Source organism: Clarias gariepinus, chromosome 21 (assembly GCF_024256425.1).
Source record: "Clarias gariepinus isolate MV-2021 ecotype Netherlands chromosome 21, CGAR_prim_01v2, whole genome shotgun sequence".
NCBI classification, from domain to species: Eukaryota; Metazoa; Chordata; class Actinopteri; order Siluriformes; family Clariidae; genus Clarias; species Clarias gariepinus.
Window position 1 is genome coordinate 11,515,442 of NC_071120.1, and position 23,751 is coordinate 11,539,192.

General features: G+C 37.7%; 1 protein-coding gene across 2 annotated transcripts; it reads left to right on the forward strand.

Moving 5' to 3' along the window:
- Positions 1 to 737: 737 nt before the first annotated feature.
- Positions 738 to 23,439, forward strand: inpp5jb (inositol polyphosphate-5-phosphatase Jb). Of its 2 annotated transcripts, none has more exons than XM_053481671.1 (13): positions 738 to 1,161; positions 8,072 to 8,563; positions 10,375 to 10,482; positions 10,864 to 10,972; positions 12,897 to 13,013; positions 13,738 to 13,913; positions 14,093 to 14,204; positions 16,293 to 16,402; positions 17,597 to 17,795; positions 17,883 to 18,020; positions 18,812 to 18,895; positions 19,014 to 19,118; positions 21,004 to 23,439. In XM_053481671.1, the coding sequence occupies exons 1-13, from the start codon at positions 1,082 to 1,084 to the stop codon at positions 21,271 to 21,273; spliced, it is 2,100 nt and encodes a 699-aa protein (XP_053337646.1). In that variant the 5' UTR covers positions 738 to 1,081; the 3' UTR covers positions 21,274 to 23,439. The 2 variants fall into 2 exon arrangements, with proteins under 2 accessions (XP_053337646.1, XP_053337648.1); XM_053481673.1 differs by having other exon boundaries at positions 739 to 1,161; positions 8,067 to 8,563.
- Positions 23,440 to 23,751: the final 312 nt, after the last annotated feature.

Genomic DNA, 23,751 nt, shown 5'->3' on the forward strand with positions numbered 1-23,751 from the left:
TGTGCTTTATACATATTTCAATTGTTTAGTTTTGGTACATCTGTGCTCATGATAGCTTCAGATACTTGTTATTGGCTGACAGAAACAAAACCTGATCGTTTGCTGTTGCAGTCTATTCAACTTAAATGGTGCGCATTATCAAATGCTTTTCAGCTCACCATGGCTGTTTCAGTCTCTACAAATTACTTTAAGTAATGCAAAAGAACCCTAAACACATGTATTCCCTCATTTAATCACGTTAGCAGCACTGATCGTAATGTTTGATGAGGAAACATGGCTCGTCTAGAGTTAAAAAAAGAGGTGCAAACAAACAGTAAAAGCTTCTGCAAAAGAAATGTGTGAATGAGTGTGTGAGTGTGTATGCATGTGTACCCTGCGATAGATTGGCAACCTGTCCAGGGTGTACCCTGCCTCAGCAGGGCCTAAGTCTCCTGGGATAGACTTCAGGCCCCCCTGCTGACCTGTACACATGATTAAGCAGGACAGAAGATGAATAAGTGGATGCATGTCTTTTGACTGAGTGAGGGAACAGGAGCACCCAGAGGAAACCGACCAGGCAACACGCAAACCCCAGCAGGCGGCAGTGCTAACCACTAAGCCAATAATACACTACATACTGCCACATGATGAGGTTCATCTAATAAACTGGCTCAGCATGTTTTTAGGTTCGAATGAGATCCATCTCAATGCAATGACAAATGTTTTAGCCATATTGACCTGCTGTAAATGCCCTTGCTGTGTGTTCAGCTGCTTTTTCATGCCACATCCTCTGGAACGCGCGATTTGATTAGCGGCTGAACCACGTGACCAGGAGGTGAGCGTGACGTGAGCGCTGATAACGTCTCTGACGGAAAGCTGAGGCTCGGTCCGCGGCTGCATTAGTGTCGATCCAGGCTGTGGAACTGGCGCGCGCGCGCTGACTTGCTGCGGCTGGTTCGCGCGCTGCTGAAGGACAGGTGGAGCTCTCGCGCGGTTCTGTCTTCAGTCGCGAGCTCAGGTGCATGTGTAGTAGAAAAGGCAGTGTCAGGTTAATAGAAATGTCTCTTTAATTGCGCTGCTTCCTCCATGTCCTTCGATTTTAATGAGCGGAGCGGTATCTTCTCCCTTGCACCTGCTCTATAAGGATACATCCTGCCCTGCGGACGTGCCATCGGACAGCGTGTAAGTACACATGCTTGGTTTCTCAGCTGGCACTTTGTAAACAAACGCAGAAAATAATAGATGTGTTACTGTTGCGTTTTTATTATTGCACAATTGCACCTCCACCCAGAGATCATGATGCATAACACACACACCTACACACACACACACACACACACACAGTACATACACACGCTTTTAGTTCTCACGGCACGTGCTGGCTTATATATATGGCTTATGTCACACACACACACACACACATATATATATATATATATATATATATATATAAAGAGAGAGAGAGAGAGAGAGAGATAACACCACTACATGTGTACATCATTTGCAAGGTTATAGCCTGTCACACTTCATTCACACTGATACAGCAGGAACCACTGACACTCAGATGGACAAGCAGGTTACAGTTTTCTAGTTGATGATAATAAACGACAGGCCACAGAAAGAGAAATGCAAGAATGCATCTGTTTGGAGGATTGTTTACTGTAAACAACCTGTAAACATGTTTTTTTCATTCTCCATAAAAATAATTTTTATTTCACGTTATTTCAAGTACATGCTGGATCACATGCTGGATATGTAGGAATAATGGTTTAAATGTATTATTATAATTATCTATTTTTTTAGATTGTCATATATAATAAAACAGTCTCACAGTATTCAAGCACAAAGTTGTCTGGCCTTAGCCGTTCACATCTGTGTATAATCCAGTCCAAGACCAAAATGAAGTGATTCACTTTCTAGAATTTGTTGTACTTTATTGCAAGTTCAGGAAATGGCAGTTCAAAAGACTTTGTGCAGGGAACAAAAGAATTTGACAGTCTATGCCTTTGGGTCCTGCTCTAAAAATAAGGGACATGGAAAAAAACTCCTGAAGGTCATTTCACTGGTGTGTGTGTGTGTGTGTTTAGCTTAAATTCACTCTGTCTTGAGAATTTAAATATAACTGAATGCACGCCTCTGATTTAACCGTGCTGATCTCATTGAGCGTGTCTAATTTTCTAATTTTCAAGCCTTGCAATCTCAGCATCTCTGAGATCCAACAAAATAAGCAATAGGACACAATCAGCAGGAGCACTTTTCATTAGCCTTGCAGCTTAGCGCGCACGGTTCGATGAGATTTAACTGTGCTGGTGTTGGTATGCGGCTTGTCTTGTTGTCCCTTACCTTATAGAATGTAATAAGAATCTGATTAGAATTTTATTTTATAATATTGCGTTTTCATTAATGCTAATGAACACATGGATGCTTAAGAACATTAGACAGTTGTCTACACCAAGGAAAATGATGCTGTGAATATTATACACAAATACATGACTGCATTTTAATTACTATATTTTCCTTTCGATGATAACTCTTTATTCGTGTCCTTTAGTCAAAGTAATCCTCTGTGCTATTTTAAACATGTGCACTTAAAAGATACAAGCAGCTGTGCGCCCGACATTGGCCATCAGGCACAAAACAGCTTAATGTCACAGACAGCTAGTTCAAGGACCTGTCAGAGAAACATTGTACAGCATTTGACATCAGCTAGACGGTAAACCTGGATAAAAATAAAATCTTTTTTTTTTGTCATTATATTTGTAATTTGTAAAAGTGGAGAAACTATAAACAGTGTAGCGGAATGATGCATATATGTGTGTATAGAGGGATGTTTCTTGCAAATTGTTAATGTGTGACTGTGTCGAAACAATTGATATCTGATGACATCCATGGGCATGAAGTCTGGGAGTACAAAATAAGCACTGATCTCTAGGTAAATAGAATAGTGTATCTTTTCCGTGTGGATTAGAGAGAGAGAGAGAGAGAGAGAGTCTAGACATCAGAATCGTATTTAAGATCACATACACAGTCAGTGCTCTGCATCCCTATGAAGTATGAGTAGCAACTGGACAAGTGATTGCTGTCATGTATTGAATAAGCTGCTAATTTGTAGAGGAGACTCAGTTACGTGGGAGTATGATTTGTGAGGGACAATAAAAAAAGAGCTATCAGTACATCTCTTTCTGAGCAAAGGTCATGACTCTGGCCTCTGGCCCAGTGTCAGTACAGTGTCAGTACAGTGTCAGTACAGTGTCAGTACAGTGTCATAGTAAAGTTACACAGTCCACTTTTGATATGTTTTACGTAAGGATTTCTAGATTATTTTAGTAATTCATAGTGAAGGCTCTCAGTTTGCTTGCATCAGTAAACTCCTATAAGGAAATGTTTTGGGAGGATTGGGTGTGGTGATAGACAAACCTCTTTAGTTTTCTGCTAACATTTCACATCTGACTATAAACTAGCTGAAGTGAAACTTAGACTCTGATCCAAGGCTTAGAAAATGGGTTGGCTCTAAACATCAATTAATAATAATCTGCATACCATTTTTAGTTTCAATAAGTATAATTACTCATTATGGTTAAAGAACAGGGTGTGTGAGATGGTGTGTCCTCTTATGGCTCATAAGGTGGAAATAAATGCCTTATCTGATGGAAGCTTGCCTATTATTCTTCTTATTCTTATTCTTCTTATGATTATATAAGATAATATAATATATGATTAGATATGAGAGTAGATTATAAGATAATATATTATTATTATTATTATTATTATTTTATTTTATTTAGCATGAGGCAAAATAGTCTCCATGTCTGTGTTGTAGACATTATCCTAATCATTTTATGCTCACAGATATTTCTGCACTTGAACACTTGCAGTGATTTGTTTCCTGGTCGTCAGTAAATGCAAAGGATCTGTGTCGGGAATGACACTCGTGTTTTTAAATAATCAATGAATCCTTTGAAGCCATGAGGTTTTTAGACTAGATTATTCTACTGGTCAGAAGCAGGTTTGGGTTTTTGACTGCGTGGGGATGGTGATCTCGTGCTGAGTGACGTGGCTCTCTTTTGTCTGAGTGTTGGGGCAGTGTTGCACGTGTGCATGTGTCAGTACATAGACGTGTCGAGGCCTGGCCAATTCTGTGTGATATGTTTCCTTGAAAGCCAACACAGATAGATTTGTTACAGTAATGATTGGCTTGAGATCTTCAGTGTAGAATGACGGCATGAAGGTTACAGCGTGTTTATTAGCACAGTCAGGCATAAAGACAAGGCCAGTCATGGGTTTGGCCTGGAAACAGCAAGTATTACTCAAGGCGAGCAGAACCTCTGTTAAAACATGGCCTAGTTTACAAACAAACAGTGATCATAGAAGGGTGGAACTGGTGGGGGAAGACTTTGCTGATGCTGAGTATAAATAAGCCCACATTTGCGAATGTTTATGTGCTGGTGTGTGTATGATGTGGGGGAGGGAACACCTGGAGGTATGATATCTTATCTTACTCATAAAGTTATAAACTGGACAGAGAATTGTTTCTCAGTGCTGGTTTTGCACATTGTTGTCTATTCCGTTTGTACCGTGTTAGTATTTATTAATTCATTGTTGCATCAAGCACGTGTCACATCCATAAATAAAGGCAAGCTTAATTTAGCCCTACAGTATGTGGTTCTGATGTTGAATATTGTTGAGGGTCATAGACCTCCATCATTACCTGTGGGGACAGCAGATCCTGGCCTGGTGGAGATGTGCAGCGCTTGAATAAAGAGATTGATGGGTTTTTGTCCTGTCCAGTGACTGCTGGGATTTGTTTACTGGGGATTGAGGAAATTTGAATTGTGTCATTATATTCGAACCTTTATTTATGGGTAGAATCTCTATACGCTCTCCATTAGCTACTCAGTTTCATGAATTTTACATGTAATGTTCCATGAGATCACAGTTCTGTATAGTCGCTTTGGTCAACCGTCAACAAAAAAAAATCTCTAGTATTTAATTGTACAACATTAAAATGATAACAATCATTATATATTACAATATAAATGTCTTTTGTCTTCATAACTTTGTCCCCTTAAACTGAATTGATAATATTCCTGGTCTTGTAAAATTACAATAATAAAAATAAATTTGTGTTCAGTTTACTGTTATTGTAAAGCAGAAGAATAGATTAAAATTTTTTGTTTATTTTCACCCTTATTTATTAATGTTTGATCATTGAAACGTCATAAGCAGTATATAACGTAAAAAAAACAAACAGTATAAGCAGTATATAACGTAACGTGAAAGCTGTCCATTACATTATGCATTACAATGTTAAAAAGCACTGGATGAAACTCGGCTGTCTGTCTCTGGTGTAAATGTGGGCGTGGCTGAAGCATGCCATATGTGGAGAGGATTCATTTTACATCCGGTCCTGAGGTCACTTCCCGTTTTAGAGCTACTCCTCTGTTATTTTATTTTAATCAGGGTGTTATTTCTCCTGTCCTTCTCTGAGAAAATTACAGACTGAGTTACTTCCTGGATGCACATGTCCGTCATTTTAAGTGCAGATGTCAGCTTCCCTCGAGGGAAGAAAAACGTTTAACTTCTATCCATATTTAGTCTTATAGTGTGCCCCTTAACATTGCCCCTTCACCAGAGATGAAGCATATCCCAAGTCATGGAAACAAGAAATTGATGCTTTAAAGACACTTCACAGTTCTGTGTGTTAATGTATTTTTAAATTCATCCATTAGGATATGGCATGTTGTGATGGAATATGCTTAAATATCTGCTTTAAACAAAATACAACCCGCTATACTGCAGATCCAGACTTTACAGTATCCAAATCTGTATCCTAGTTGTTTGTGTGTGTGTGTGTGTGTGTGTGTATGCACTAGCTGTATGTTTGCAGCATTAACACAGGTGTATACTGGTTCACATATTTGTGGCTGTAGTTTGTCTACCACTAGAACACAGTGTGAAAAAGAAACTTTTTTGTTTGTTTGTTTGTTTTTGTAAATCGATGGAGCCTTGTGATTAATGATTAAATTAATTTTTAAATAACTAACTGGAGGATTTTGTTTCTTTTAGAATGTATTAAGATCATATGGTTTGGATAAACAGAATAAAAACAAAAATGTGGCCAAGCACAAAAATATTTAATCAGTCCTGTAAGGTTTTGTAATAAGATATGCATTTTTGCATGACTCTGTGCCTATAAAACAACACCCTCATTGTGCTTCCTGATTCTTTATATGGTAACACGTCCTGTAGCCTGTGTCCAGACGAATATACATACTGTACAAATAGCTTGTGTCTGCTGGAACCCTTTTTTAACTGGAAAATACCTCGCCTTGTACAGTATGTTTCGCCTTGTATGTCTGTGTCCGGGTCTTTGTATGATTTTTTATTTTTCTGCTGAAGACAGGACACCGGGCCGAAAGCTTATATATGCTCTTTTTGCTGGTAATAAACAGAGAACTTCAGACACATCATCCTTGCATGTGTGTGTGTGTGTGTGTGTGTGTGTCATTTATCTTTAACTTAATAGTTTGGCCACTTAACTTAAACCTAACCAGTGCCAGTTTATTTTTACAAAGACAATGAATGCTAAACGTGATAATTAGCACAATTTATACAGCATATATTATGTGGAAAAGGTAGTTTTGTTCAGGCCTCTCACTGTTAAACAGTCCTAAGCAGTTACAATTAAATGATGAAAAACTATTACTTTTTCATTGAAAATTATTCTTCTTTCTTTCCTTTGTAACTGCATTGCATAACTTTAAAATTGAAATGCCTAAATATTTAATGCTTTTGTTCTGTCACCTCATTTGTTTTTTTCATAAATGTCTGTAGACATCCTTACAATAGCAAAGTTTTTTTTAAAGCCACACAGTCTAGTTTCCATGGAAACAAAGCATAATTTAGCTAAACATTACAGTCATAAAAGAGTGGGAAACCTAATCAAAGAGACTCTGAATTCTGAAGGAAATTACAGTAAATATCATATTCATCATTTTCTGTGTCATTAGTGTAGAGTTTATGAATAAAGTATCTTGAAATAGACTTGAAATAAGAGATTCTGTACTAAAGCTAATGAAGCAGACCATACAGAAAATGTTGAGGTCTACAAGTGTTCCTAATAAAGTGATCAGTCAGTGTTTATGCACAAGTGATCTATTTAATTTCGACATTTTAACATGCTGCACTCTTGTGTTGTGAGGGGTTAGGTGGCATGAAATGCAACTATTCCTTGTGCATACAGTATACACTCACTGGCCACTTCATTTTTTTTTTACAACTATTCTGTCATGTTGCATTAATGAAAATGGGGAAACCTTGGCATATGAACATACTTCAAGAGGAAGAAGTTTAAATCAGACCAGAGGTTAGACTGAGCAACAAAGGACCGTAATAAACAGCACAGATGAGGCCTGCAGTTGTTCTTGCTTTAAGACCTTTTCAACCACAGAGGATGTAATTCGTTTAGATAAATTTATAACACATCGTGTACTGACACATTCACATACAGTAGACAACACTGAATCACCAGAGAGTCACTTTGGAGCATCAGGCTAGTTTAGATCCAGATATTTTGCTGGATAAGCGGTGCTCCAAGAGTACTGATATTTAGTATAACAGCACTGGTATATTTCACCCTTTGTGTTGCTGGAGTCTGTGTGTTGACATGGCAACACACACTAAACTCTATTCAGCAAAGTATTTACCCATATTGTATTTGAAACATCACTAACGTGTAAGTTATATTAGTTTCTTGTCTAAAAAATTGTTGTATGATTTTGTGTGATTTTAATGTCAGCCTTATGCGTATGGCCAAATCAAGGATGTGCCGATGTTCAGTGCAATACTGCTTGTGCAGTGTTGCTTAATTAGATATCGGGCATACGAAACATGCACAGTACTTCCTCTAAAGGCATGACAGTAAAGATACAGATAGACTGTGTTGCGATGATTCACTTCAAACCGCAGACTTCAGATGGTTCCACAATATCCTTGTTTAAAATTGTAACCTTTCATACGTTGTTTCTTTTCTCAAGATACTGAGCCAATCCTAAGCAGTGCCTCCTTTATGCATTTCTTTGTAACAGACAAGAATGGAGCAGCACAGCCAGAAAAATCCTGACGTCCAGTCATCTTCAGAAGAACTGAAAGCAACTACAGAGGCCTCCATTCTTGTTCAAGGCTCAGAGAAATGTTCTTCTGCACCAAGCAGACCATCTACAGCTCCGGCTCGCCCAAAGAGGCCTCAGAGAACCTCCCGGGTCGAATCCACTGACATCTTACAGCCTGAGGACCCAGAGTGTCCTGAATTCGACCAGGAGAAAGTTGACTCTTTTGCTCTTAACAAGGCCAGTCAACCATCAGGTCCAGCCCAGCAGCTCCGTGATGACCTCCCCTGTAGCCCATCTTCTTTGACTGGACAGGTCCCACAGGTCACGAGGAGCCAGATCTCCAAGAGAACAGTCTCGCTTCCTCAGGCCCCATCCTATAAACCACCTGTCACAGATCCCACTGTTCTCCCTCAGAGGGCGTTCTCTGTAGCTGGCACAGCTGATACAAAGCCTCAGACTGATGAGGATTTCAGGTAAGCCACCTTACAATGTCATCAAAATATTAATGCTGTTATGCTTCACACGTCCACATGAATTTACTATTGCAAACATGCCAGCAGGTGGATTTGGGACTTTTCTAGTTATAAGTATGAATCATAAGATCTTATCTCTGATGTCATATAAGTAACCTCCTTTTATGCAATGTTACATTACACCACCCCATTGACTATTTTCCTACAAAGTGGCTTCCCGAATATTCCGTTCTGGACGTGAGTTCTATTGTATTGCGAAATGCATTTTCCCATAGGAAATCAACAAAGACAATCTGTTCCCGCCACCTGGAAATCTTACTAATATTGCCAATTTCCAACAATATAGTTAGATTTTTGCAAATATTTATTAAAAAAACATGTAAATTATATAATATGTTGAATAAATAGACATTAAACCTCACTTAACCTTCATTTATGATTCCTCTTGGCACAGACTGCCTTAAAAACATAACTGAAAGTGGCTCCATTTTCCTCTTGATGTTCTAGATAATAACAGGTATGAAGTACAATAACGTGTAGTTCATAATCAGTTCCTACATGATGTATTACCCTATCAGTTGTTTTGGTTCCACGTTTATCTCCACTTTCTCTCTAAATCATGACGAGATTCCCAGTAATATAAGCTGACCATGTTTAAATAGAAGGCGCAAGGCAAACTTTCCTTTGTCTTTACGTCTACAACTGGTCGCCATTAAATCCTTCGGTCTCTTTGCGGATACATAAAAATTGGATTACTCACAATTGGGACAGTATTGCAGGACAGCGTTTTTTTATCATTGTACACAGAAACTATACTTCCATTCACATACACACCAACATTTTTTTTTGTGTAGTTGTTACTAGTCATGTTTTGTGCACTGTAGTGTCTGTTTTGTATAGAACACATTTGAGGTTGGTATATTTGTTGGTGTTGTTTTTTCACCGGTTCCTCGAAGTGCCCGAACAGGAAGTATGAGCAACCAGCTTGATCGCTTGTATGTCGAAACTGCTTTGCATGGCGTAGCAAAATCCAGCCAAAATTTTGGTCTAAACTGGTCTTTCTGAGTGTGTCCAGTGGTTTGCATCTTCAGGAACGGTTGGGATGTGTGATCTTCTGATTAATTCTCATTATGATACTCCTTTCTCCTTCATAGTTCTCTTGACTTGGCTAGATTTTGCTGTTTTTCTTTTTTTTGCATGTTTAACAAATGTTCTGTTGTGTCTCACTGTATATTTGTGCTATTTCTAGCTGTTGTTTTTTTCATGTTTAACTAATATTTAATGAGCACACACATGCACAAAACATTAGAGTTTCTTCAATGTTACATTTTTATGTTTCAATATCTATTAAGTCACAGCATCCATCTATTAGTTATACAATCAACCTCTTTTAAACCCAGCTGCGTCTCAGAGAGGCCCTGCAGATAATAGGAGATATTTATGGATCTTTGATTTCTCTTTCCATTTCTCTGTGTCTCGTCTGCATGTGCACTCAACGCACGTCTCCCTTTCTTTTGTGCTCTGCACATGAGTGTTTGAGAACAAGAGATTTCTCTAGCTGCTGATTAATGATAGGGGTTAATGGACTGAGAGCATGCATTGAGAAATAATGGAAGAAAATTATAGACTATCAAAAGGGAAACTTGATCACCTCTAAAGGATTAACTAAAGACATTTAGTGATGGAATTTTAAAATGTGTAAAGGTCATACCCACAAAATGCACACTACCAATTATCTATTATGTAGATGTCCTTTATTGTCTTTCATTCTAATGAACGTCTTGTGTTTTTTCTCTCTGTCTCACCAACAGAGTGCACATAATCACATGGAACGTGGGCTCAGCCGTGCCCCCAGATGACATCACTTCCTTGTTGGGGCTAAATGTAGGCGGGGGAAATACGGACATGTATATTGTAGGGTAAGAGTTGCTCTGCTGGCTGTTTTGAACTTGCTAATCTTGGGCATCAACCTGGCAAAGGTGAATAAACAAATAATGCAAAACACAATGCAAACAAAGAGGATGAACTATTTTGTTAGTCATGCAAACTTTATGACATGGTTCATTGTATGTGTCTTGTATAAGCCGCCCTGTTGTGTCTCATTTTTTATATGTGGATGGAACATGGTACAAGCATACCATGTTAGATAAGCCATCTATGCTGACAAGTTTGCCTGTTATTAAGATAATCCTCATGCTGTGCTCAGAATGTAACACCATGTACTTTTCAGTTTGAGTTACGAGTCTGAGTACTCAGTTTCAGTAACTCACTCTCTTGCATCACCTCTGCTCTTATACCAGATTACAGGAAGTGAACTCCATGATCAATAAACGCCTGAAGGATGTCCTTTTCACAGACCAGTGGAGTGAAGTCTGCATGGACACACTCAGTCGCTTTGGATACGTGTTGGTCAGCAACAACACCACACCACACCCTGTTGGCCACGTAGTGTCATTATAGCTTTTAATGCTGCTTGCACACAATTTGGGTGGCTTTTTGACCCAAACATGAAAGCAAAGTCCAAAAGTGGCTTTAAGTCATCCCTGCGGATAAACTTTAAAAGAATATATGTTTATAACATTGCATTTTAGATTAATCCCACATTTAAAATAGGATTGAGGAGGTATTTCGTTCAATGCTGTTTGACAGATTTCAGTATAAATCCCAGTCTATAGATCAATTTCTGTTTGCGTGCACACGTGCACATATTGTTTCAGGATGGAGTAAAATTGGAATAGACTTTAATTTCTTCCTTATTTTATTGTCTTAAACAGTAACACTCCAAACAAACTTCAGTTTATTCGGTATATTGTTTATTGCTCAGCAGGCATAATACAGGTCTTGATTACCTTTTCCTTTATCATTTCAGGAAGCATTTCTTTGCACATGCAAGTCTATGTGTGCATGCTTTTATTTCAGACACCTTAAATATAATGTATCATTAAGTAAATTTAAAGGGTGTGCTCATTCTAAAACCTGTTCTGTTTCTGGCTGGTTTTTAAGCAGCCTAGAAATATGCAACATTTGCATTGACACTCTTATTTTGAACAGCAATAGTCAACAAATTTAATAAAGTAATAACTGGCAACTTTGTGTATTTAAGGTGACCCACAAGTTTGGATAGGCATTGATCCGCATATTTGCTAATATTTATTCTATAATTTATAATTTTATGAACATATTGCATTTTTTCTATTCTGTTACGGATTAGATCACTGTTAAATGTACACTCACTAGTCACTTTATTAGGTACACCTGTTCAACAGTTGTTATCACAAATATCTAACTAATTTGTTGATTTGCTGTCACAAATGGCAGCAAATCAACAAATTTAGTATTGTAGGCAAGAAGATCTGCTGAATTTCAAACTGAGCATCATAATAGGGATTAAAGGTGACTTTGCAAAAGCATGCATGGTTGCTTTCAGATAGGCTGGTTGGAGTATTTCCGAAACATGGTTCGAGCTGATGGAAGGGGACAGTAACAACTCACATCTCATTACACCTGAGGGTATGCTAAAGAGCATCTCTGAACGCATTAGACACCGAACTTTAAAGCAGATGACAGTAGTAGAAGACCACACTGGGTGCCATTTCCTGTCAGCTAAGAACAAGAAATTAAGGTTACAATTTACATGGGCTTAACAAAATTGGACAACAAAAAATGTAAAAAAAAAAATGTTGCCTAAAGAGTCTCGATTTTTGCTGTGACATTTCGTTAGTGGGGTCAGAATGTGGCGTAAACAACATGAAAGCAAAGATCCATCCTGTCTTTGGGCCCCCTAGTACCAATTAAGTATGGTTTAAACGTCACAGCCTACGTGAGTATTGTTGCTGACTGTATCCATCCCTTTATGGCCACAGGATAATGCACCATGTCACAAAGCTAAAATCATCTCAACGTGACAATGGGTTCACTGTAATCAAACAGCCTCTACAGTCACCAGATTTCAATCCAAAAGAACACCTTTGGGATGTGGTGGAACGGGAGCTTCATCATATATGTGCAATGCTGTCATGTCAATATGGACCACAATTAATGTTTCCAGCACCTTGTTGAATCTTTGCCTCAAAGAACAGGCAGATCTAAAGTCAAATGGGGTCCAACCCAGTACTAGCAAGGTGTATCTAATGAAGTGGTACACCAGTGAGTGTATATATCTAATGGTCAGGGTGTGTATTATTTAATGCAGTGGTTTTTTTTTTTTTTTTTTTTTTTGTTTTTAAATACAAATGCAAATCTCCAGCAACTGCATGATGCTGTCATGTCAATGTGGACCAAAATCTTCTAATTGTCTAACTATAGTACATTTTTCTCCATTTTGTCCCTGAAGGTGACATCACAGAGAATGCAGGGTGTACTGCTGCTGGTTTTTGCAAAGTACTACCACTTGCCTTTTATCAGAGGCATACAGACGGAGAACACACGCACTGGTCTGGGAGGAATATGGGTAAGCCATAGTGATACATAAACTCAATTCAGTTTAATTTTATTTGTATAGCGTTTTAACAATGGTTATTCTTAAAGAAAATTATGGAAGTGTATAAGATATATGTGTGAAAATATGTCTGGACCAAAACGATTAGTTTGTCCCTAATGATCAATCCGTGAGCAACGGTACCAAGGAAAAACTCCCTGAGACAGCAGTAGCAAGAATTCTTTAGAGAAACCAAACTCAACAGGGAACTTATCCTCATTTGGGTAATAACGGGTAGCAGGAACTGGTTTGCAGTCATACTGTGTGTTAGGCGACTGAAAGTTCAGAATAACAGGAGAGATATGTTTTAATTAATATGGAGTCCATATGAATACTTAATTAACTATACACCACTTCATGAATACATTCAAATATTATTTATTGGTGTATGTTATTACTAATATTGTCATGATCGTTGCCAAGGATTGCTCATGGACAGAGCCAGCACAAATACTAGAGTAGTATGCTAATAGCACTTTGCTATTTCTTAAAGGCTCAAATTATTCAGTAATGCAGATTTAATACTTAGCATATGTTGAGCATGTTGCTGTAGTGAACTACCTGTTTAAAACCAGCCAGATTTGATTTGTTAGGGATGTGTACGGTGAGAGTGAATGGCCTGAGTGTTCCTGTCTTTGCTACAGCTTTTATGGTATTTACTTTCCCCTATGTAACCTGTTCATGTTCTTCCTCCCAGGGAAATAAGGGTGGAGTAAGTGCTCGGATGAGTGTGTTCGGACACGCACTATGCTTCCTGAACTGCCACCTGCCGGCTCACATGGAGAACACAGAGAAGCGCATGGATGATTTTGAGAGCATTTTGCAGCAGCAACAGTTTGAAGGTCAAGCTGCCATGGGAGTCCTGGATCATGAGTGAGACACATATATACACACCCACACACACATACACACACATGTTGTACGTTTGCTAAATAAAGGCCAAATTGTTTGAATGATTGTGTTATAAATTATTTAGATTCTTTAGGTATTTAAACGTCTTAACAAGCATGTACATTTTTGGTTGTAAAAAATTCAAATTCTCTTATTTTTAGTGTTGTTTTCTGGTTTGGGGATCTAAACTTCCGTATAGAAGACTTGGAGATGCACATGGTTAAGGCAGCTATTGATAATAACAAACTTTCCATTCTGTGGGAAAAAGACCAGGTAAGAGACATTCAAGTGAAAATTAAAACTACCAGCTTTTTTCATTTCTTTACAGTTTTTTTTTTCAACCTGTGGCTCATGGCATGAAGGAGATGACCCAATTGTTTCAACCTCTTGAGACACAAATGTCCTGAAAAGAAAATCTGAAATTCTCTCAACTGCATTGTCTGTATTACCTTGTATGATCCTTATATGTGCACCATTAGGTATAATTCTTTTGCCAAACGTCTTTCTGTTTGAAGACATTAATTAGGTTCTTAGTTATCAGTTGGTATTAAAGAGAAACCATGAGGAGAAAATGGTATGTACAGTGGAACCTCAGATTAGGAGTACCACGGTTTGCGAGTGTTCCGCAAGACGAGCAAAGTTTTTTAACAAATTTTGACTTGGAAACAGAACTTGGTTTCTGACTACCGAGTATCATGTATCACGCATGCGCTCCTTGTTTTGACGCTGAGCGTCACATGATCACAACTGAGCCAATGGTTTTTTACTCTCTTGCGCTGCGGAATTGTGGGTAATCGTCTCCCCTGCTGGGTCTTAGTGCTCTCTCTTACCAGTCTCTCACTAGTATAATCAACATCTGTGCACGCGTGTACTGTTTAATATAACACTGTGACTACGTGTGTGTGCGTAAAACATCTTTTATTTTGTGTTTGTATGCGTGTATACACACGCACACACACACACACACACACACACACAGACCCCTCCTACTGTACTTTCGCCTTCACAGGCACACAGAGAGAGACAAACACACACACACACACACACACACAATTTCTCTGTTTTTACTTTACAGCAGTGATTCCGTTAATATGCGCTCACACGAGTGTCACTAGCGATGTTCCATGTTAATTCTTCCGATAAAACAGTCTTTCCCCTAATATGTCAGTGTATGTGTGTGTGTGTGGGTGTGTGTGTGTGTGTGCGTGTGTGTGTGCAATATAGAGAGGAAGAAGGGTTACTGTGTAAGACGAGAAGAGGGAGAGGGGAGGTTCTGATTCCTTCTCTCCTCTTATTTTAGCTTCACACATACACACACAAACACACACACACACAGCGCCTGCACGCATAAATGGAAACACTTATCTGTCAGGATTAATTTTTACTTTTTAAATGTAAAGTGCAGGTTAATTTGTTTTATTTTTACTTTATATTTTGTATTAATTATTTTTAAGTATTTATTTTTGGGGCTGTGGAACAAATAATTTGAGTTTCCATTATTACTTATGGGGAAATTTCCTTTGGTTTACGAGTGTTTTGAAATACAAGCTCGTTTCCAGGATGAATTATGTTCGTAATCCAAGGTTCCACTGTACACAACAGCAGAGTTCAGGTCTCAGGAGGTTGAAGTATTAATTATTGACTATTAAATTACAGCAATAAATTATTATTTCTGTAATGCAATAGTCATTTTTATCTTTAGGGTCTGTCTATCCTTGAAACATTGGAGTTGAGTACTTGATACAAAAAAACAACACACACCTACAGAAGGCGTCTTTAAACATGTATTAGTGTAAGAGCTGCCAAAAGCCACCGTCATAAGATAAAGCCGACATTTAACTCACAGATTTTTATATTTACATTTAGGCATTTGGCAGAAGCTTTTATCCAGAGCGACTTACATTTTTATCTCATTACACATCTGAGCAGTTGAGGGTTAAGGGCCTTGCTCAAGGGCCCAACAGTGGCAACTTGGTGGTTGTGGGGTTTGAACCTGGGATCTTCTGAACCGTAGTCCAATGCTTTAACCACTGAGCTACCCCTGGCCCTATTTGTGTTCACCACATACTGTAACAGTTAATAGCTTAAATCGTTCTCATCAGAGTAATAAAAAAAAAAGTTTTCTCACCAAAAAGAAACACAATTTTAGTTACACACATTTTTTATCCAGTATCCACCACAGTCCCTGTGTGAGATGTTACTATAGAAACTGCTAAGGTATACTGATACTTTTAATTGTGCCTAATAACATAATCTTCGACCAATGTAAGCCCATAAGTGTTACTTTAAATGATTAAATATCACTGTAGAGGCATATGCATATATGGACATCTTTTCATTCTTTTTTTTTTTGTCTTATAGTTGAACATGGCCAAAGACACAGAGACTGTACTTGAAGGCTTCCAAGAAGGACCTCTGAAATTCCCTCCTACCTATAAGTTTGATGTGGGAACTAACACATATGATACCAGGTACAGATTAAAGTCTAAGCCTTCTAAAGATTTTCCTTTCACAAAATTAGTTCATGCCCACATTCCACCTGGATACTGTAGACTGTAATCATAAGCACTGTTCTGAGGTTATCTGAGTATTTCTCTTAACCATGTGCTCATGCTAAACATCCTATCAGCACAATAACTAAGTACTAAGTTGCAAAAGTGGAATTGTCTGTCAAGGACAGTTATTATAGGTAAGTCCATTTTTTGAGGTTGCAAATCTCACTGTATTTTTATGGTTTCTAAGTGTGGACGCATCCTCAGTATCATGTATAGTAGCTTTAGGAAGATCGTACAGTATGTACATTAAGTGCAAACAGGGATTTAGGCAAGACGAGCTATGATAGCATAATGAAAAGTGAGACCCAGAAAAAAACAGACATAAGAGAGCCCTGGGACATATAGTGGCCAACTACTCCATCATAAGCAAACCTGAGTTGGGTTGAGCAAAATCTGCTTCTCTTACAAAAAACTATTTACAAACGCTTGACTAAAGAAATGCCTTCAGTCTGGACTTAAAAATGGCAAGTACCTGCACATTTATGTGCCTGTATGTGTTTGGGTTCAGAAGAAGGAGGATAGCCAGATGCCTCTGCTGTTTTAGTAGCTAATGCTGCTGGTGCTGACTGATGTTGTCAGCGCCCTAGGCATGCACAGAGACAAAAAGTCACATAAATCGCTTAATCAAGTTGCATGATCAGATATCGAATACGTACTGTAACTGCTCTAGGACCACATTCTTGGATCCGGTCTTAAAAACATCAGATTTGTGCATTTCAAAGAGGCCTAAAAACTAAGCTCTGTGTCACAATAGGGACATCAGATTTGAAGTTCAGTTTTACACTGCTGTATAGCAGTCTAAAACCGTTGAAACTGTTATTTTTCACATAAAATATGTCATGTAAAAGAAGGTTGTGTAAAATGTTCTTTTACGCATTCATATAATTAAATTTGTGTTTGTTCAAGGATAGTGTGATGGAGAGCTTAATTTCATTTTCCATCTAACCAAATTTCCAGAATTTTAGAAGTTTCCTTTGGTTGGCTCTTAAGCCCTTCACACAAATGTACAAAACACCTAATTACCAATTGACTTTTAATGCATTTGCTTTACTACAGTCATTTCTCCTGGAATCTTTTTCTCAGAAGTCAAACATTCATATTTTTTCCTAGTGGGAAGAAGCGTAAGCCAGCATGGACTGATCGCATTCTTTGGCGTATGAGGCCAATGGCTCCAGCAACCAATGTGTCCAAGCGTAGCTCAATGTCAGGCCTCACCAGTGGCACTCGGGTCACACAGCACTTTTACCGCAGTCACATGGAGTACACTGTTAGTGACCACAAGCCGGTCTCCTCCATATTCACCCTGCAGGTAAAGCCATAGATGAGATAAATAAGGAAAGATGGGGTTCATTCTATCAGAACTGTGTATCACTGTGATATACACTGGTCTCCACAGTTTCCGTATAAGGTGGATATGTCATTGGTAACGCTCATTGTAGAAGATGAATGGAGGGAAGTGACTGATGCTGTGGCGAAATTTAAGGTGGCACCCAATTACTCCAGAAGTTCCTGGGACTGGATTGGACTTTATAAGGTTTGTCTAAAAAGTAAATTATTTTACTTTTTTATATCATTTAATATATATTTTTTTACACATTTATGAAGGTAATATAAGACATTATAATCTAATATAAAACATATTTACCTGGAAAATGTGCTTTACAAATGGACCTGAGTTAAGGAATATGTAAGTAGCTCAGACTTGATTAAATATTCACAGTCATGTGTAAAAGTTAGTGCCCCATCTTTTAATTCTATGTTTCTTGTGTTAAAGCATAAGTAAAATCCTCTGATCATAGCAGGTCTTAGTATTAGGCAAATACAACCTTAGACGATTAACATATTAACTTAAAAATAATTTTGGCAGCACTAAGGACCCATTACTGCTTCCACAGAATTTAGAGGATTAGTTTGTGGCCAGGTGCTGCTAATCATCAGCCCTTGATTAATTGATCATCGGCAGGTGTGCATACCTCGATATGTAGAAATTTTGGCAGATTGCTGTTCTGGAGCATTCAGTTACTTTGTATTTGTAATTTTTATTGTTTTTACACTAAAACATAGCCTTAAAAAAGAAAGGGACCAACTTTTACACATGTATCCATTATGTGACGCATATCTTGTGAATGTTTTCTTGGCTTTAATCAAGTCATGAGCAGGCAGAACTAAAAACATAACCCAACCAATAGTAATTAAATTATGCTAAATGTGGTATTGGGGTGTGGTAACACTTTTATAATTTTTCAAGCGATGAATAGGTGATGAAATGGAAAATATAAGCACAGTAAAAATAGCAGCATTTTTTTATGAAATCCTTTTTTCCAGGTTGGATTCAAACATCATAAAGACTATGTAGCTTACACTTGGGCTAAACAGGAAGAGTCAGATTACCTGAGACAGGAGCACAATGTAAGACATGAATCAACAATCATAGACCATCATGAAGAAAAACTTACAGTAGTTTTAGTAAAGAATGAAGACAAAATGGCCACAAACTCATCAGCTGTTTCAAATTCCCACCTTGCAGGTTTCCTTTGCAGAGGAGGAGTTACCAAAAGAGCCTGGTGACTATATTTTGGGTTACTATAGCAACAATATGAACTCCATTGTGGGTGTTACTGAGCCCTTCCAGGTAACAGTTTTTCCTTAATAAATTACACAAATGAAAAAATTATTTATGCAGAATAAATGTCTCATTATCATGGTGCAATCCTGTTCAAGGTGACCTGCAGCCCATTATAGTCATTCTGGGAACATTCTGCGAGCAGAATTCATGATCCTTGAAAATAAATCGATAACTTTTCGCCAAAATAAGACGCATCTGTCTGTGGGAACTGTACATACAATCATTTCAATTGCATATTACAGGAATTTGGGGAATTATTGACACATCCACATTGAAGGGGGTTGACAATGGGTTAAGTTAGTGTGGCATCAACCATTCTGTAATTACAGCCATTTTTATTCACACACATTTTGTGGGGCTCATATATAATCTACCAATCTAAGGATTGCCCTTAATACCTAATAATGAAAATCCTTTGTAGTAAATGACTGCCTGAAGTCTGGAGCCCATACACAAGTGTCCTTCCAAAGAAATGTGTGTATGAAAATGACTATTATTCTTGAATCTTGAATGATCAATTCCATGCTTTTATCACATCCCTTAAATTAAAGCTAAAAGTCTTGACTTTGCTCATATTTTGAATGTTCTATTTCAAATTGAATGTGGTGATGTCCAAATGGCAAAATCCAGAATTTATGGACCAGACTGTATACTTTTTATATCTACATACAATAAATAAATATGTAATAAGGCTATGTGCAGTAAATATGTGCAGAAAATGATTACAGTGAAACCTTGGATTACGAGTAACACGGTTTACGAGTGTCCGCGAGACGAGCAAAGATTTGTAATCAATTTTGACTTGAAAAACGAGCATTGTCTTGGTTTACGAGCACCAAGTATCATGTATCACGCATGCGCTTCTTGTTTTGCTGCCGAGTGTCACATGATCACAACTGAGCCAACGTTTTTTTCTCTCTTTTGTGCTGCGGAATTGCGGTTAATTGTCTCCCCTGCTGGGTCTTAGTGCTCGTCTCTTACTGGTATAATCAACATCCGTGCACGTGTATACTGTTTACTAAAACACTATGACCACCAGTGTGTGTGTGTGTGTGTGAAACATTTTATTTTGTGTTTGTAAGCGTGTTTGTACAGTGCGCGTGTGCGTGCTTATAAAGCAAAAGAAAGTCTCATTAGAGGGTAAAGATAAATTTTTTCTCTCCTTCACTTTACCTTTGAAAAGAATCGCGACAGAGCAGAGTTTCTGTGTAAGGCAACACACACACACACACACACTCTCGCCTTTACAGGCCCCCTCCCACCGCCTCCTCCTCTCGGCTTCCCACACACATACACACACACTCTCTGCCTTACACAGAAACTTTGCTTTGTCATGATTCTTTTCAAAGGCAAAGTGCAGTTTTTCTTTTTTTTACTTTACAGCAAAGATTCCGTTAGTATGCACTCACACGAGTGTGACTAGCAAAGTTCCTTGCTATTTTTTTTCAATAAAACAGTCTCTTCGTTAATGTGTGTGTGTGCACGCATATTACACACACACAAAAAAACACACACACAGAGAGCATGCATTCACAAATGGAAACACTTATCTGTCGGGATTTATTTTTACTTTTTTTAAAGGTAAAGTGCAGGTTAATTTTTTTATTTTTACTTTATATTTTGTATTAATTATTTTTATGTATTTATTTTTGGGGCTGTAGATCGAATAATTTGAGTTTCCATTATTTCTTATGGGAAAATAAAATTTAGTTTACGAGCGTTTCGGAATACGAGTTCCCTTCAGGAACAAATTATGCTCGTAATCCAAGGTTCCACTGTATATCACTCTGACTTTTTTGACAAGATATTTAATGTCACATGGATAAGTAAAAACCCTTATAGTCAAAATTTACAGTGGCGTAAATAATTTGCTCCTTTCATGCCTTTGCAGATTCAGTTGCCATCACCCAGCACGGCTGGTCTCAGTGCCTCTGACAGCTCAGATTTTAGCTCTGAGGATGAGGTCAAGAAGGGCAGCAGTGGCAGCAGTAGTCGCAGCGCCACACCCACTGGGCAAGAAGGAAACTCCCACAAACCCCATTCCAGACACGACTCATCACATTCCACTTCCAGTTCTAAGGGTGGCAGCCCTGTTAAAACAAGGGACTCCTCTGCTGATCGAGACTCAGGGAAAAACAGTGGAAAGCCAAAAATGCCTTGAATGGGCTAAGTGACATTCTGGAGATGGCATCGAGATATAATGCAGGAGCTTTTGCTGTATCATGATGTGATTTGTTACTTGAAGTCTTAAATGTGGCAGGACAAAGTTATCCCTTTAGTTGCACTCTCTCCTAGGAATTAGGAAAGTGGAGTGAATTAAAATCTTTGTCTCTTTAGCAGTAAACTAAATTTATGTCATAGATCATTCTCCACTTTTTCCTTTTTCTCCATTTCAATCAGATTCAAAGAGAATGGTTCAATTCTCAGACTTTAATAAAGAGCAAAGCACATGAGTTAAACATATTTTAAAATGATACATAAGGAGCATTTGGTCTTTACTGTTTCCAGTGTAATAACTTTTGTAAATTAAATCTGCAACAGTGTTTGCTGAGGGCATCACAGCCTTTCCTAAAGCTCTGTGAAATGGCCAGGATTCTTTCACTAATAAAAAAAAATGCCTTTCCTGACCACAGCACTACTGATAAGAGTGCTTTAGTGGTAGCACACATCAGCCAGTTCTTGAGAATCCTTTCTATTTTCTATCAGTAAACTGACAGGACTCATCCGATTTGATTCTTGTATTTAAAGGCTGAACAGTAAAGAGCGATCCAGGTTTATTTCCATTATAATAAACGTGTACAGATATCAGAACATGATTCTGTCAAATGTGATACAGGTCCTTCTGTGCACTTACCGACTCTCCCATGTGAATTGTGCAGCACTGGAATCATGTCATTCATCCTTGTAGTAGTGTTCCTGTTACAGTAGATGTCTGAAAGTCAAACCTTGACAGAAAAATCTAAAGACATATTCTTCTCCTTCTCTCAAGAATCCAATAATAAAATAAATGTGGTGTCACTTGGTAATTTAAGGGTACTGTTTAAGCATAAGCTTAATATAGATAACTGTAGATTAGGGAATGATTTTGAGAAAATAAATCATTTGTGAACATGAGAAAAAAAACATACTTCCTGAATAAATTATACTATATAATTTACTTAGATGTGTGGGAGAGTTTTTGTGCCTGGTTAGATTTAAGTATTAAACAGTACTACATCACTGCTGTAACTATAAGTGTGGAGATTCTGTAAATGCACCGTCTGGTATTTTCTAGAATTTGTCCTGTGTTACGAAGATCTCCCCTCTCTCTCTCTCTCTCTCTCTCTGTCTCTCTCTCTCTCTTTTACTTTCTCTCTCTCTCTCTCGATAGTGCCAGTGATTAGCAGTACACAGTGATAACTTCAGTAGCTGGTAAATCTCAGTGCACCAGTTAGGACCGGGAGAACTATTTTACACTTTGTGCTAAGTAAGTGTAAGAGTGTGCATATGTCCTTACGTGGGTGACTGTGTATGTGTATATGTGTATATGTATGTGACGGTATGTCATGCAAACAAATTGTGGTATCAGATTTCTTGTAATACTTAGGAAAAAATGTAAATGACCCTTAAACTTTAGCTAAAAGGAGCAGGATGGAAGCGTAGTTTTATAGGTTTTTTATTATTTCAAACTAAAATAAAAATTATGTTGAAAAACTTATCAAAGCCATTTGCACATAACAGTGATATACATTAGTCTAGTGTTAGATCTATTTGTTAATTTTTCACTTGCTATTGAAGAATTAATGGAATAATTCCCCTAGTGTAATAATTCAATTCAGTTATGGTTCACATGACATTTCTAATTTAAGACACTAAAGTCTTTTGGAGAGCTGGATTACAGCTAGGCAGATCCTAGTGGGCTGTTCACTGGGCTGTGGACTGTTCAATGCCCCTGCTCTGGGTAAAAGTAGTGGCAGCTGTATGGTAATGTAGCTTTTTGCGGTTTTATTATAATTCTAACAATCGGCCCTCTGAGAGCAGCAAAATAATTTGGGATAGAACTATTTTTCTTTTTTTATTTAAAGGCAGGAAAAAAAACAATGCTGCCTCCTTAACAATGCTATTGTAATATTTCTGTTCTTGGATGCTGAAAACAGGAAAGGTCGGATCAGAATTATGATTAAGGGTCAGGTTTAGATCTTTATTGTGTCTGCAGAATAGCCCTGACTCTTACCCCTAAGATAAGCTGTGGAATCAGTCTAAATAAAAGTTGTTTATTTTTTATGAACTGACAATCAATGCCAAAAAAATAAATAAAAATAATAGTGTTCATATAATGTGATTATTGTATGTATATGTGTATTCTATTTTTATTGCATTATATGTACTATCTGCTGGCCAGTGTCTTGAAGGCATTATAAATATGAAGTTTTAATTAAAAATTTAATAATTCTTTATTTATTTATTTTATTTTTATTTTTGTAAATTGCAGCAATTATCAATATTTACACTGGGAAAAAGATTTGGTTTTTTTTTCTACTTGCATATCTTATGTTGATGTTGGGTCCCATTTATTCTGTAATTGACCTTTAATAAAATTGTGTAATAAAGAGATTTAAGTTCTTTACAGATTAGCATATTTAACTGAAGAAGGGTAATT